General features: G+C 34.8%; 1 protein-coding gene across 6 annotated transcripts in view; it reads left to right on the top strand.

Annotated features, from left to right (window-relative positions):
- The window catches only part of LOC117183123 (probable nuclear hormone receptor HR3), a 197,429-nt gene extending 185,398 nt beyond the window's left edge, over window positions 1-12,031 (top strand). For 5 of the 6 annotated variants that reach the window (XM_033376310.1, XM_033376309.1, XM_033376307.1 and 2 more), the window contains 5 exons: window positions 746-1,030; window positions 1,482-1,754; window positions 1,837-2,061; window positions 2,170-2,508; window positions 4,741-12,031. In XM_033376310.1, the coding sequence (XP_033232201.1) occupies window positions 746-1,030; window positions 1,482-1,754; window positions 1,837-2,061; window positions 2,170-2,429 (1,043 nt within the window). In that variant the 3' untranslated portion in view covers window positions 2,430-2,508; window positions 4,741-12,031. The remainder of the gene's footprint in view (window positions 1-745; window positions 1,031-1,481; window positions 1,755-1,836; window positions 2,062-2,169; window positions 2,509-4,740) is intronic. The other variant, XM_033376312.1, reaches the window with a different exon arrangement.
- Window positions 12,032-12,037: the final 6 nt, after the last annotated feature.

The raw sequence follows: 12,037 nt of genomic DNA, 5'->3' as shown, positions 1-12,037 counted from the left end.
GTAAATTTTTACCTGCTCCAAAATTCATCTGCAAAACATATTATGTTTGGTTTTCTTTTTCTAGGAAATAAATGATAATTATCAAAGTTTAAATTAGAACAGCAGTAACTGCGTATAGTAGATCGATCCCTACTGCACACTTGGGAATCAGTTTCATTTATCGTCCCAAATGAATCTAGTTTCTAAGGAGCCAATCCTTTTTAAAACATAACAAATAAACTTATGAGTATATGTAATAAGCTAATAAGATTGTTTATGTGGCTTTCACTTACGCTTACATTGACAATACATGATATACATCGAAATTCGTTGAGTCCTTGCATGATTTGTATAAACATAAATTCCTGCATGAAGAAACGTTCGATATCCCGTGGAAGGCAATTACGATGTAACGAGCAGACATTCTTTCTTATTCACTTTATAAAGGCTTGATAGGGTCTGAAACATTTAGAAGCAAGTTTGTAAACTGATATAAAAATACAAGGTTGAATTTATTTTATCTCCTCGACCTGTAAAACAACAGCAATGAAGAATTCGCTGACATTAGAAGAAATTTGAAGTAAACCTGTTGATGTTATCTGTGGGATTTGCTAGAAATTCCAAAGATAGTTTTTAAAAATTAGGATGATTTGTTTTAACTTTAGTCTTCGTGCATTGTAAAATATTCATGCAAGTTCTCAGTCGTTCGATTTGAAAGCATCCCAATAGGTGGGATTTTTTTTATTGTGTTTTTTGAAAAAAATAGGAAAATCTCTGTCTGCTTCGACGACCGGAAGCGGCGCAGGAGGTGGTGGTAGCGGTGGTGGAACTGGTAATGGAGGGGGTAACGGTGGAGGGGGTGGAGGTACTGTTAGTGGCGCAGGTGGTGGTTCTTTGAGCGGTGGAGGAATCGTGGCTGTCAAACAAGAAACCACAGTCGAGATGGCCAGCCTCGGTCATGGTTCCTACACCTCTATGGTTGACTCGACGACCTTTCTGAGCAGCCAACAGCAGAGGGTCAACAATCCTCCAGATGACGACGAAGTCCCCAGTACGTCCCATGCGAGATGTGCGCCTATGTTTGTTGTCCCCCCATTGCATGTGCATGTCTGTCGTAGCTCGACATTCTCTACTATAGCATGATGCCGCCGGCATTATGTTACACGATCAGGCGGCATCGTGTCTTTACGGACGCGGAAACTTAAACCCTTCTTCTTTGGTTCTTGAACTTGACCCACTTTAGTTATCAAAGTTTCAAAACTTTATGTAAAAGGCATGATGCGTGATTCAATCACTTTTCCCACCCTCAAGTTTCACTCTCTTTGGGGCTTCATCACGTCGATGTTCCATATCTTTGCATGAAAATTCCCTAAAATCGCTACAACAAGCATTTCATTTTCATTATCATTTCATCTGCAAGCGCACTTTTTTTTCTACTCGTGTACATATGCTGAGAGTATTTTCCAACGCTAAAATTGACCATTGTTTTACGATTTTGACAGATCCAGCACAAATTAACGCAATACTCATAAAAACGATAACGGATGCGTATACAAGATCGTGGTACAGCACTACGGAACTAATTCAGGAAGCCTTTCGCAGATCTCCTGATATGCACAAGATGATGTTCCACAAAAATATGACCCACGAGGAACTTTGGCTAGAGAGTGCTCAGAAATTAACTACGGCTATCCAGCATATTATTGAGTTTGCAAAGATGGTTCCAGGTTTTATGAAATTCGGACAGGACGATCAGATCGTTCTTCTCAAAGCCAGTAACTATATACCACTGATCTCTTCTATTTTAGACGTATTTAAAAACCAAAAAAAAAAGTCATCACACTCTTAATTTAACAGGTGCATTCGAGTTGGCGGTGTTGCGCATGAGCAAGTGCCTCGACCTGCAGCGTAATACCGTTCTATACGGTGACATAATGCTGGGTGAAGATGCGTTTTACACGACTGATCCACAGGAACAGAAGTTAGTTGCTAAGGTCTTTGAAGTCGCCAGGAGTGTGGCGGATCTAAAACTAACAGACGTAGAACTTGCGCTCTACAGTACTGCCGTCTTAGTTAATCCTGGTATGTATTTCTCAATCAAAAATTTATCATCTAATACAATACTTTCGGCATTCTCAATAAACAGCGTGAAATTGAGATTCTTCCCAATAAGTTGCGATTTTTTTCCAGAACGGCATGGATTGAAAGCAATACGGGAAATCAAGAACCTCTATGATATGGTTGTACGGGCGTTAAGAGCCGAGTTGGAGGTAAGTCATATGTCACCAATCAAGGGTGATGTTACGGTGTGTGACGCGATGCTCGGGAAAATGCCCGAATTAAAGGAACTCTCGGAAATGCATATGGCCGCCTTAGCGCAATTTAAGCGGCAGCAACCTCGTCTCGAATTTCCGGCCCTCCACAAAGAGCTGTTCAGCAGCGACAGCTGAACAAATGATACAGCGCAGGGCGACCCAACGCTGACAGAGGACGCTGAACGCGAGTGATCCGGGGCCTTGCTCTGTCAAGGTGTGTATTTTGATAAAACTTTACTACAATTGTTACCGTAAAGCGGGTCTAAACGGAGAAAGGGGTGCTTACGAAATCTAGAATTTTGCGAACTATATGACTTTATCTGGTTAATGACTTTTTCTAGATTCAAAAGTATTTTAGATTGTCCATCACTGTGTGCCTGAACCTACTTTAAATGCACGACCATTAGCTCATCCAATTTTTGTTGGGTTCGAGTAAGAGGCTTAGAAATAGTGCGCAAAAAAATTTGAGTCAAATCTCCCAAGCCGTTTTTGAGAAAAGTGCTTTTAAACGGTGAAAAATCGAATTGTTCAAAAAATGTAATAAATGGCTCCTACCTGATGTAAAAATATCTAGAACAAGTTCCCTGAAAATAATTTTTCCTATCAATTAGTAGGCAAGATATCTTTGCAAATAGTGCATCTGACAGTCTGTAGTTGTTTGTGGTTTTTGAATATTTTGAGAAAGTGTGTTGTTGTGAAAAAGGCGTAGAAAATGTCTGTAAAATCTAAAGACCATGCTGGAACTCATGATGAAATACATACGAAAATCTACCTTCTTTGTCTTAACAAAAAAAGAAACGATTGTTTAAAATTAGCAATCATTTGGAAAGTATTGTAAGCTATTATGCTGAAGATAATTTCCTCCGTGTAGTTGTTTGTCATGCGTGTAGAAGTCTTGTTTACCGTTCAGTCAAAAGTGATGAAAGTAAACTGAGTATAAAATTACCAGATTATCCTACATTCAAATTAATGAATCAAAAAAGCAGATTGAAATAAGGTAAATTATGCAAATGCGACTTATATAACTTAGTGAGAACAACGGGATACAGAAATTTTGTATAAGAAACATAAGAGCCGAAAGAAAGCAATAAAACAAGATACTGCAAAAAGTGCCGTTCAGAATTATTAATAGGAAAACCACATTTTTCTTGTACACCGAAGCATTACGAAAATTTTAAAGATCATATTATAAACAATATACCCCTGAAAGAAAAAGAAGACCTGCTGTATCATTGGAAAGCCTTTGAAAATTTCTTTGACTGAACAGCAATCAGAAAGCAAAAAACGGAAGCGTGTTTCTCCTGAAAATGTTTCAAATATTGGAACAAGTTGCAGTAGCTCTTTGCGTCCCTGCGAATAAATCAAAATTAAAAACTATGAATCATTCCCTTGATTTGTATTTCAGTATGGAAGAGTGTGATGTGATTAACGCTAAAAATAACGATACTGCAACTACTGCAGAAACTTTAGTGTTTCGCAATGATGTAAAAGGATTATTATTTCAGTTTCTTAAAGAAAATAGAGAAGTTGATGAAATTAATTTGAAATTCGGAATAGATAATGGCGGAGATTTTTTGAAAGTTTTCCTTTCGATGCCAATCTTTGGACGAATCAGAACTTGCAAATGTAGAAAGTCGACAGAAGTATACCGAAGGCGTTGTCGCAAAAAAGTTTAAGGACCATGACGTTAACGGGAATCATGTCACAGGCAAGCAGTTTTCCTTGCTCTTGGTGTACTGCATCAAAAGATGAATTAAACGCGTGCGAGGAATACAGAACTGTTGGAAATTGTAAGGAAAATTTGTGTGCATGGCAAGAGAGTAAAGGTAAAATATCATCTAAGAAAATTACAAATATTGTACAAATACTCCTATAATTTTCTCAGAAGAATACTAACACAGAAATATTAGAAGCAATTCCACCACCAGAAGTACATCTGATGCTTGGGGTTGTGAACAAAATGCATAAACACCTTGGATTTTTTTATTTATTTTTTTACAGCCATGGAATCTGACTATTCAGATTTTAAAACCACCTGGGCTAAACATAAAGTTTTGAGCAAACACCCTCATTACCCAAGTAACTTACTGAAACCTGTACAAGAATACAATGCCCGACGTGTGTAAAAATGAAATATTTTTTGTTACAATACTGATATGGACTGATATTATATTTATTAACCATATTTCGTTAAATAAAATTAAAATGCAGCTCATTTTTTCGAAAAATTTTATTTTCAACCTATAAAATTGACTCAATCTGTTTTTGCGCACTATTTTTGAATCCCTAACTCGAATCTAAAAAACAATTAGATTATGAAGAACCTTGCATTTAAAGTTGGTTCAGGCACACCGTGCCATATTTTTCTCCGCTTTAGCCTCTTTCTATTATCTGATTGTGGCATGCAATAAAATATACAACTATTCTTTTTTTTTTTTTGTTGCAGATTATTTTCTTCGTAATGAACGTATTGGGCCTTAAATAAACATAATATTGTTATATAAAGTATATATAAAGTATACATAAAAGCAACATAAAGTATATACCTATGAAAGATATATGTATATCTATATATATGTATGTGCATATATTATATATATATAGAATTATATATACTATATATAGAATTATAATATAAATATAAGATATATATATAGATGAGCTATCGGTTGTTATGATACATACATAAAGATTATATTATTGACTAATATGTTTATAAATCACGCTAGGTCGGTCTCAGAACGATGAAATTAATAAGCTTGATTTAAGAAACCTGATTATTCCGATTGCATGAACCGTGCGTGAAAACCAGTGGAGGTACAAGTACAAAAAATGTGCGAAAGCTACTGAGCAGAGTAATATTGTTCGAGAAACTTCATTGATTGCGAGCGTCAATTAGTGATTGTACTTTAGATTTTAATGCTCGCGATCACTGGAATTACTGGCAAAATATGGCCGATTATAGCGGCGTAACCAGGTTTCTACCTTTGAAAAGGGTCAGGCGGTAAAAGCGTAAAAACGATTTTGTCCCAGAACCGCTCGTATATGTAGTTAGTCTTAATTAAAAAGTGGAATAATGTTTTGTTTAACGCACTCCCTATGCGCTTTTTAATACGTAAATATTACTTCCTGCGAACCCTACTTGCGAAAACGCTTCGATTCGTTTTCTGCGCAACACAACCGAAAATTCGTCCACCCGATTTTTACTCTACGAACACGAATGCCTATTTTATCGAACGATACTTTTGTGCGATTTTTATTGTTCTTTGTTTTTTACTGTGTAAGACTATGAGATTTATAATGAAGCGCAATACTCGCAAGAAACTGGCATCTTTTTTTTTTGGAACCCACTAGTGCATTTCTTTATTAACATGTTTAATTTTATCATACGCAAAAATACTATTTTAGAAATTAATCTCATTTGCGACGTGCTATGAACGAGAGCGATTTCTCAGACCTTCTACACCGCTGTGATATTTAAGAACATCTGATAGTTTCATCTCGAATTTTCATGAAGATGGTTTCTTCTAACTGCTCTTTTCATTCCCCTGTGGGCATCCGGACATTATAAACAAGTCCTTAGAATGTTCCTCTATGTCCCGAGACTTGCTGTCTTTAAGACATTCTTTGAATCTTGTCAAGTCTTTCAAAGGTCCTCATGACGCCCGGCAATAGATGTCTAGAGGACCTTAAGGTCGATTTCGAATGCAGCGACTAAAACCACTCTCACAAGTTTCTTGAGAAGAGTATCGGTCTGCTTATTGTTATTGTAAAATCAACCAATCACAAATCCGTACTTATTTGATGCAAAACATAAATAAAGTCCCAATTTCTTAGCCGGGCATATTAGCTGATCCACATGACCACATGACTATCCCTTCAGGTCATATGTAATTAGTGATAGTCGCATTCGAAATCCAACTTTACACCTGGGCATTCTAAAGACGTCGAATGTACCTCCATATCCTTTGACTTGATGTCTTTCAGACATTCTTTGGATCTTTTGATGTTTTTAAATAGTCCTTAAGACCAGCGGAAAAATACGTCTATAAGACAACCTGAAGACTTGTGTGCCCACTTAATTGCCAGCACGAAAAAAGTGCTTGCAATGAATTCGATAGAAATTAGCATCGAGTTTATTGAACTAGCCAGAAAACGAGTCGCACGCGACTATAATCTCTCAACAAAACTACATACGTAAATATCCTCATCCTCATTCTAACGAAAAACGGAAAATGGTCGGAAATAAATACTGGAAGTAATGTTTGCACGTACGTACAAAAAAGATAATTAGCTAGGGATTATCGTTGTGTAGATACAAGAGTGCTGCGAACTGATACGTTAACAATGGAAGAAACGACGTGAATATTATTACCTTATTGATTAACGATTAAATAAATAGAGTTCATTTACCTGTAGAAAGTACACGACACTAGCGGTCGCACGAACGCGCGCGAAGAAAATACATGGAATGTATGATAACACACACACACACACACACACATTGCAACTAGGAGTTATTATCGCAATTTGCAGTTAAATTTTATAATATATAAATAAACGAAAGTTGACGGATAATATAGGAGGTGACCGTTCACGAAGACTACGTAAAAATCTCCTTGTCTTTTTATACAAGTCTGTTTTTTCTTAATAAAAAAATCTATCACCTTTACATTCTTTCAAACTCTCCAATAATCCATTGATCACGTAGTTATCGAAGATGGTCGTCTCCTGTGCATCTTTAAGATTACGATACATATTCGTAAAGCGTTATTTATATTGTTACGGCCTTCGCGATGGTCCCTAGGATTACCTTCGAATGAAAATGAATGACAAAAGAAGGAATCTGTAGAAGATCGTGATGCTATCTGTTGTGTTCGACTAAATTTAAGTCAACAATCTTCTCAAAAGTTTAGCGAATTATGCGGAGTTGAAAATATATGGAATCGTTGCATGAAATCGCTGCTGCAAGCATATCTGAAAAGTCATAATACTTTTTTTCATCCAAAATCTACTTAGTATTGAAAAATATCAAAGCTGTTGATCGTTTTTTTTTAACAAATTATAAAATTTTGAATTACAATTTAAAAACTCGGACCTGAAGATGGAAATAACATCTTCCAAAAAATATTCAGTATTAAAAGATATAAAATTTATTGTCCGTCTTTTTCCATATCATGCAGTGATTCTACTTTGAGATGAACATAAAAAATAAATTAAATGAGAGGACAAACGGGAAATCAGATTTAAGTCCCGTGACATAAATGGAGGTTCGTTTTCATACACGTAACATTACGTAGTATACGTTATTGTATATAGTCAAGAACTCCCCAGATGGTAAAATTCATTGTTTCGTTTGACTAAAAATAAAATTGTTTGTAAATATCTTGTAAAGTCTCTGTAATTTTAATCAATTGATTGTCTTTTTTTCTCAATTAACTGTTGAATTTTAACATAGAAATGTTAACAACTATTCCATAAACTCTTTAAATTAATAATTGCTATTAACGTTTTACACAATTGTATTCACTTATATTAGACTAATTGTTTATATTTTGGAGAGAGAGAGAGAGAGTCGCTCCAATAGGAAATTTAGTTGTCTGTTTCCTGTTTACAAACTAGGAAGTTGACATATAATATGTCTTTACATTGTGATTTATAAGTAACCCATTTACGATTATGAATCCGAACCTGAAAAGGTGCAAAACAAAATACCAACATTGTGTTCTCTTTCTCATCGCAGTGAATGTTAGCGGTTGCCGAAAGACTCACGCGACACACTTGTGCTTAATAAAAGCTCATATGCACACTCTAAAAAATTTCTGTTGTAAACTTCCAACACAGTAATGGAAGTTTTTTACAAAATCCAATGTAATTTTAAAATACATGATGTATTGTAATTTCGCAATCGAAACTGGCGCTACTATACAGCGGCGCATGCGTGCAACTTTCAACTTTACAATACCCGTATTGTAATCTCAAAGAATTCCATGGCAAATATTGTGATTTCACTTTACAATCTCGATTGTAATTTGACATTACATGTTGTAAAGTGTTGTAAAATTACAAAGATTTTTTCAGTGCACAGGTAAACACAGACACAATACACGTACACTTAAAATTACATGATACAGTACCTGCTGTGGTTGTAGGATATGTAGGAAAGGGAGGAGGGAGTGAGCAAAATTATTTTAAATGTATTTATTGTGCACGCGAACGGCATTCTGGCAATTGATAAATAGAAATGTCCGGAGCCAAAAAAAAAAACAACATAAAAAAGCGCGCGAAGCGTGCAAAAGTGCAGGAGATTCACATCTTGCACATAAATATTAGTAAAATAAAGTAATGACTTAATGTAAGCGAGTTAAGAGTATATAAAGATAAAGAGCTGGGACCATCGAATCGGCCGGGCGAGAAACCCTAGACTTACCCCCTTCATTGCGCAACCGGAGGTAAATAGCGACTATTATTTAATTCATCATTTCGAGCATAATATAAGGAGTAAATAAATATAGTTATCCTTAGAGGATTTCCCTGAACGAGAGTGTATACGTATGCGTGTACATGTAAAAAGTGGCTTGCGAGGCTCAATCGAATGTGACGAATGAATGAAAGAAAATATTGTTTGAAGAAATAAAAAAACATCGCTAACTACCTATGCTGTAATTTTGGATGAAAGCACATTATAATATTATTAAAAAAAAAGCTCTGAACAATATAATGCGAAGTAATTAATATATTTTACAAAAGAGCTGTTCGCAGACGCTTTTCATGTTGAAGTAGGGACACGGCAGAGGTAGAGATTAAAGCGCAGAGGCAACAACTTTTATACGCCAAAATTTAAATTTGGATTTCTATTTTTCGACTTTGCGATGAAATCAAATATGTATGCGTTTGGACTGGGACATTTTGTCCACGACTGCTCTGCCTAACTCCTGCTTTCGTACATTCTGCGACCCCCGAAAAGTCTGGTTTTCATTGTCCCCAGAAATCGATAATAAACTAATGTCTGCTTGATCGCATTCCCTGTTTTTTCTGCTTCAGATCCTTCATTGCTTATTTGATTAATCGAAAAATTTGCAAATTCAGTACAGGTGATAATTGGATATCGAAAAGGTCGATCAAGGAGATGCTTTTTCCAAAATCTCATAAAATATGGATCTAATTAAAAAATTATGTGCGTAAAGATTGTAGGTATAATCGAAGCACATATTTTTTTGTATATACAAGTTTATTCTAAAGTCAATATTCTTCAAGAAATAGTCCAAAAATGCTATTTGTGATGCAAGTGCGCAAAGCAGGTAATTACTTGATATCATATAAAAATAAAAGTCTTGTTTTCCCGCCTTGGTGCATAATATACTATCTCTCGTTTTTCTCGGAAAATATTAGTTTCAGAGAAAAAGTCTAAAGACGCAAAATATGTGCTTCGATGATTAATTTATCAAGTTTAATTTCTCTGTGACCTTTTCGGAAGTATACCCAAATAATTTACAACTTTCATATCGAAGCATAAATGGGATAAAAGTGTAGTTTCATAAAAAGTAAATTAAGCGACTGTTAACTAGTGATGTATGGCTTTTTTTTATGAATAATTTCAGTATATAATTCTTATTTATTTTTACAGTAATTATATTTATCCTTTCAAATGGCTCCTAAGAATCTTTTAATTTACACTTTTTATTATACACATATAGTTTATACGAATAAGTATTAAATTAATCAGCTGAATTTGTGGATAAAAGCTGAGAATGTGATCAAGCGGTTAAAAACATGTATACTTTTTTACGACTGGTTTTCTAGCTGAATTTTGGACTGATATAATATTAGAGTTAATGTTGTTTATATCGATCTAAAGATGATTTCTCTTGATATTAAAGTGTAGGATTACTGTAGTCAAGTTGTGATCTGTATCTATCATTTAGATTTACATTAGGAAGGCAGCTAGACTTTGTAAAAACACTATAATAACGTTAAAAATTGAAATCAGTTTTGTTTTGTTCTCTGTTCCTAGATATTCTAAATATTTTTACATGCATGAATGAAGTAACATGCGACGTCGATCAATCATAGTCGATATATCCATAGTGTATTCCCTCTTTAAACTGACGTATGACAGCAATAAAAAAGAACACTGTGAAAAATTTCTGTTTATAAACTTCCAATTCACTGATAGAGGTTTATTAACAAAACTCAATGTAATTTTACATTACATTACATTTTCTATTGTAAAAGTGTTGCAAAGTCACAAACTTTCTCAAGAGTGAATCCTCGCGTAAGATGACGGAATCAAAAGAGAAGATAAAGCGGACAAAAAAAACTTCTTAAATTAACAGCTTCACTGTGAAAATGTTTGTTCTACAAGCTCAGTTGGATAACAAAAATGTTTCCGTCATGTTTCTGCGAGGGATCATTTATCTTAGAGCTTCATTTGCTCAAGAAATTAAAATTATGCACTGAATGCTTCGATCATCTCATTCTAAAGATTTTTACGCACTTGTAAATGTCTGAATCTCAATTTGATTAATCTTATTCGATGTTGCGTAAAAGAATGCACTAAATTTAATGAAACATTCAGCTTATATATATATATAGAAATTTTGGATGCGGTCTTCTCCTCGAGAAACTCAATTTTCATTTGTTTATAGGACACACGACCGCGTCCTTCTGTCACAAAGAACTGAAATTCGTGAGACTGCCGTGGGAGCCTTATATTTGAAAAAAGACGTAAAATTAATTTTAAAAATGTCTAGTTGAGTGTTGAAAAGGTCGGTTTCAAGGGGGCGAATGGGGGTCGCGGAATATTGTAATATACGGTGACTGCACGATCTAAAGTTACAGCCGCTCCGAAGTATCTGCCCCACACGTTATTATTAATTAATGGATTAATTAATTTCTACATTGTGTGACTTTTGTAATATTAGACACAAAGTCTGTTCCCTCAACGGTAAAAATAATTACATTGCATCAATCGCTGAAGACGAAATCGAATTTTTTCCAAATGCGGTTCTTTTTCTACGATTGAGAATAAGAGACTACGTTTCTCTGACATATCTTAAAATGAAAAAAAAATATTACAGTTTTATTTTACAACTGTATTTAAAAATATCTTTGATAGTAATCGAATATCTGTCTTCCTAGACTATTCTCAAGAATTTGATCAATTTTACATTATTAAAATAAAGCGCGATAATTTATCTATTATATTGCAAAATTAACGCGCACTGCCTTTTTATCGTTGAGTATATTTAGGGACTAGTCATTATTATGAAAAAATAAGTTTCGACGTGATTTTTTCTATTGACATTATTACAATTTCTAAAGCACTGCGGAATAACCAAAAGAACGGTACCGTTAGTTAATCCATTAAAAAAACGTAAGATTGCTTTTTTTTCCTTTAGAAACTATTTAACTTTGAACGTGCGCTGCTGAAATCGCGAAATCGCTTTTCTTCAACGAAAAGTGCATACAAATCAAGAAATGTAAAAACTTGACAAGGATGAAAAAATAATTTGAGCAGCGCACGTTCGGCATGTAAGATTGACACCGCAAAAGCATTCTGTAAACTGGATTAAAATATTGTAATGAGAATACTTAGCGAAATAAGGGCACGTCAATAAAGAATTCCGAAGTAATGCGAACATATGTTGACTTTCAATTTCAACTAAAACCACGCCAAAATTTCTTTTCAGAGAAATTACTTCAGCTTTTAAGAGTGGCCGTGCGGTCGCAGAGACCGCACC

The sequence above is a fragment of the Belonocnema kinseyi genome, chromosome 2, assembly GCF_010883055.1.
Source record: "Belonocnema kinseyi isolate 2016_QV_RU_SX_M_011 chromosome 2, B_treatae_v1, whole genome shotgun sequence".
Classification (NCBI taxonomy): domain Eukaryota; kingdom Metazoa; phylum Arthropoda; class Insecta; order Hymenoptera; family Cynipidae; genus Belonocnema; species Belonocnema kinseyi.
This window is presented reverse-complemented; position numbering and strand designations above follow the sequence as displayed.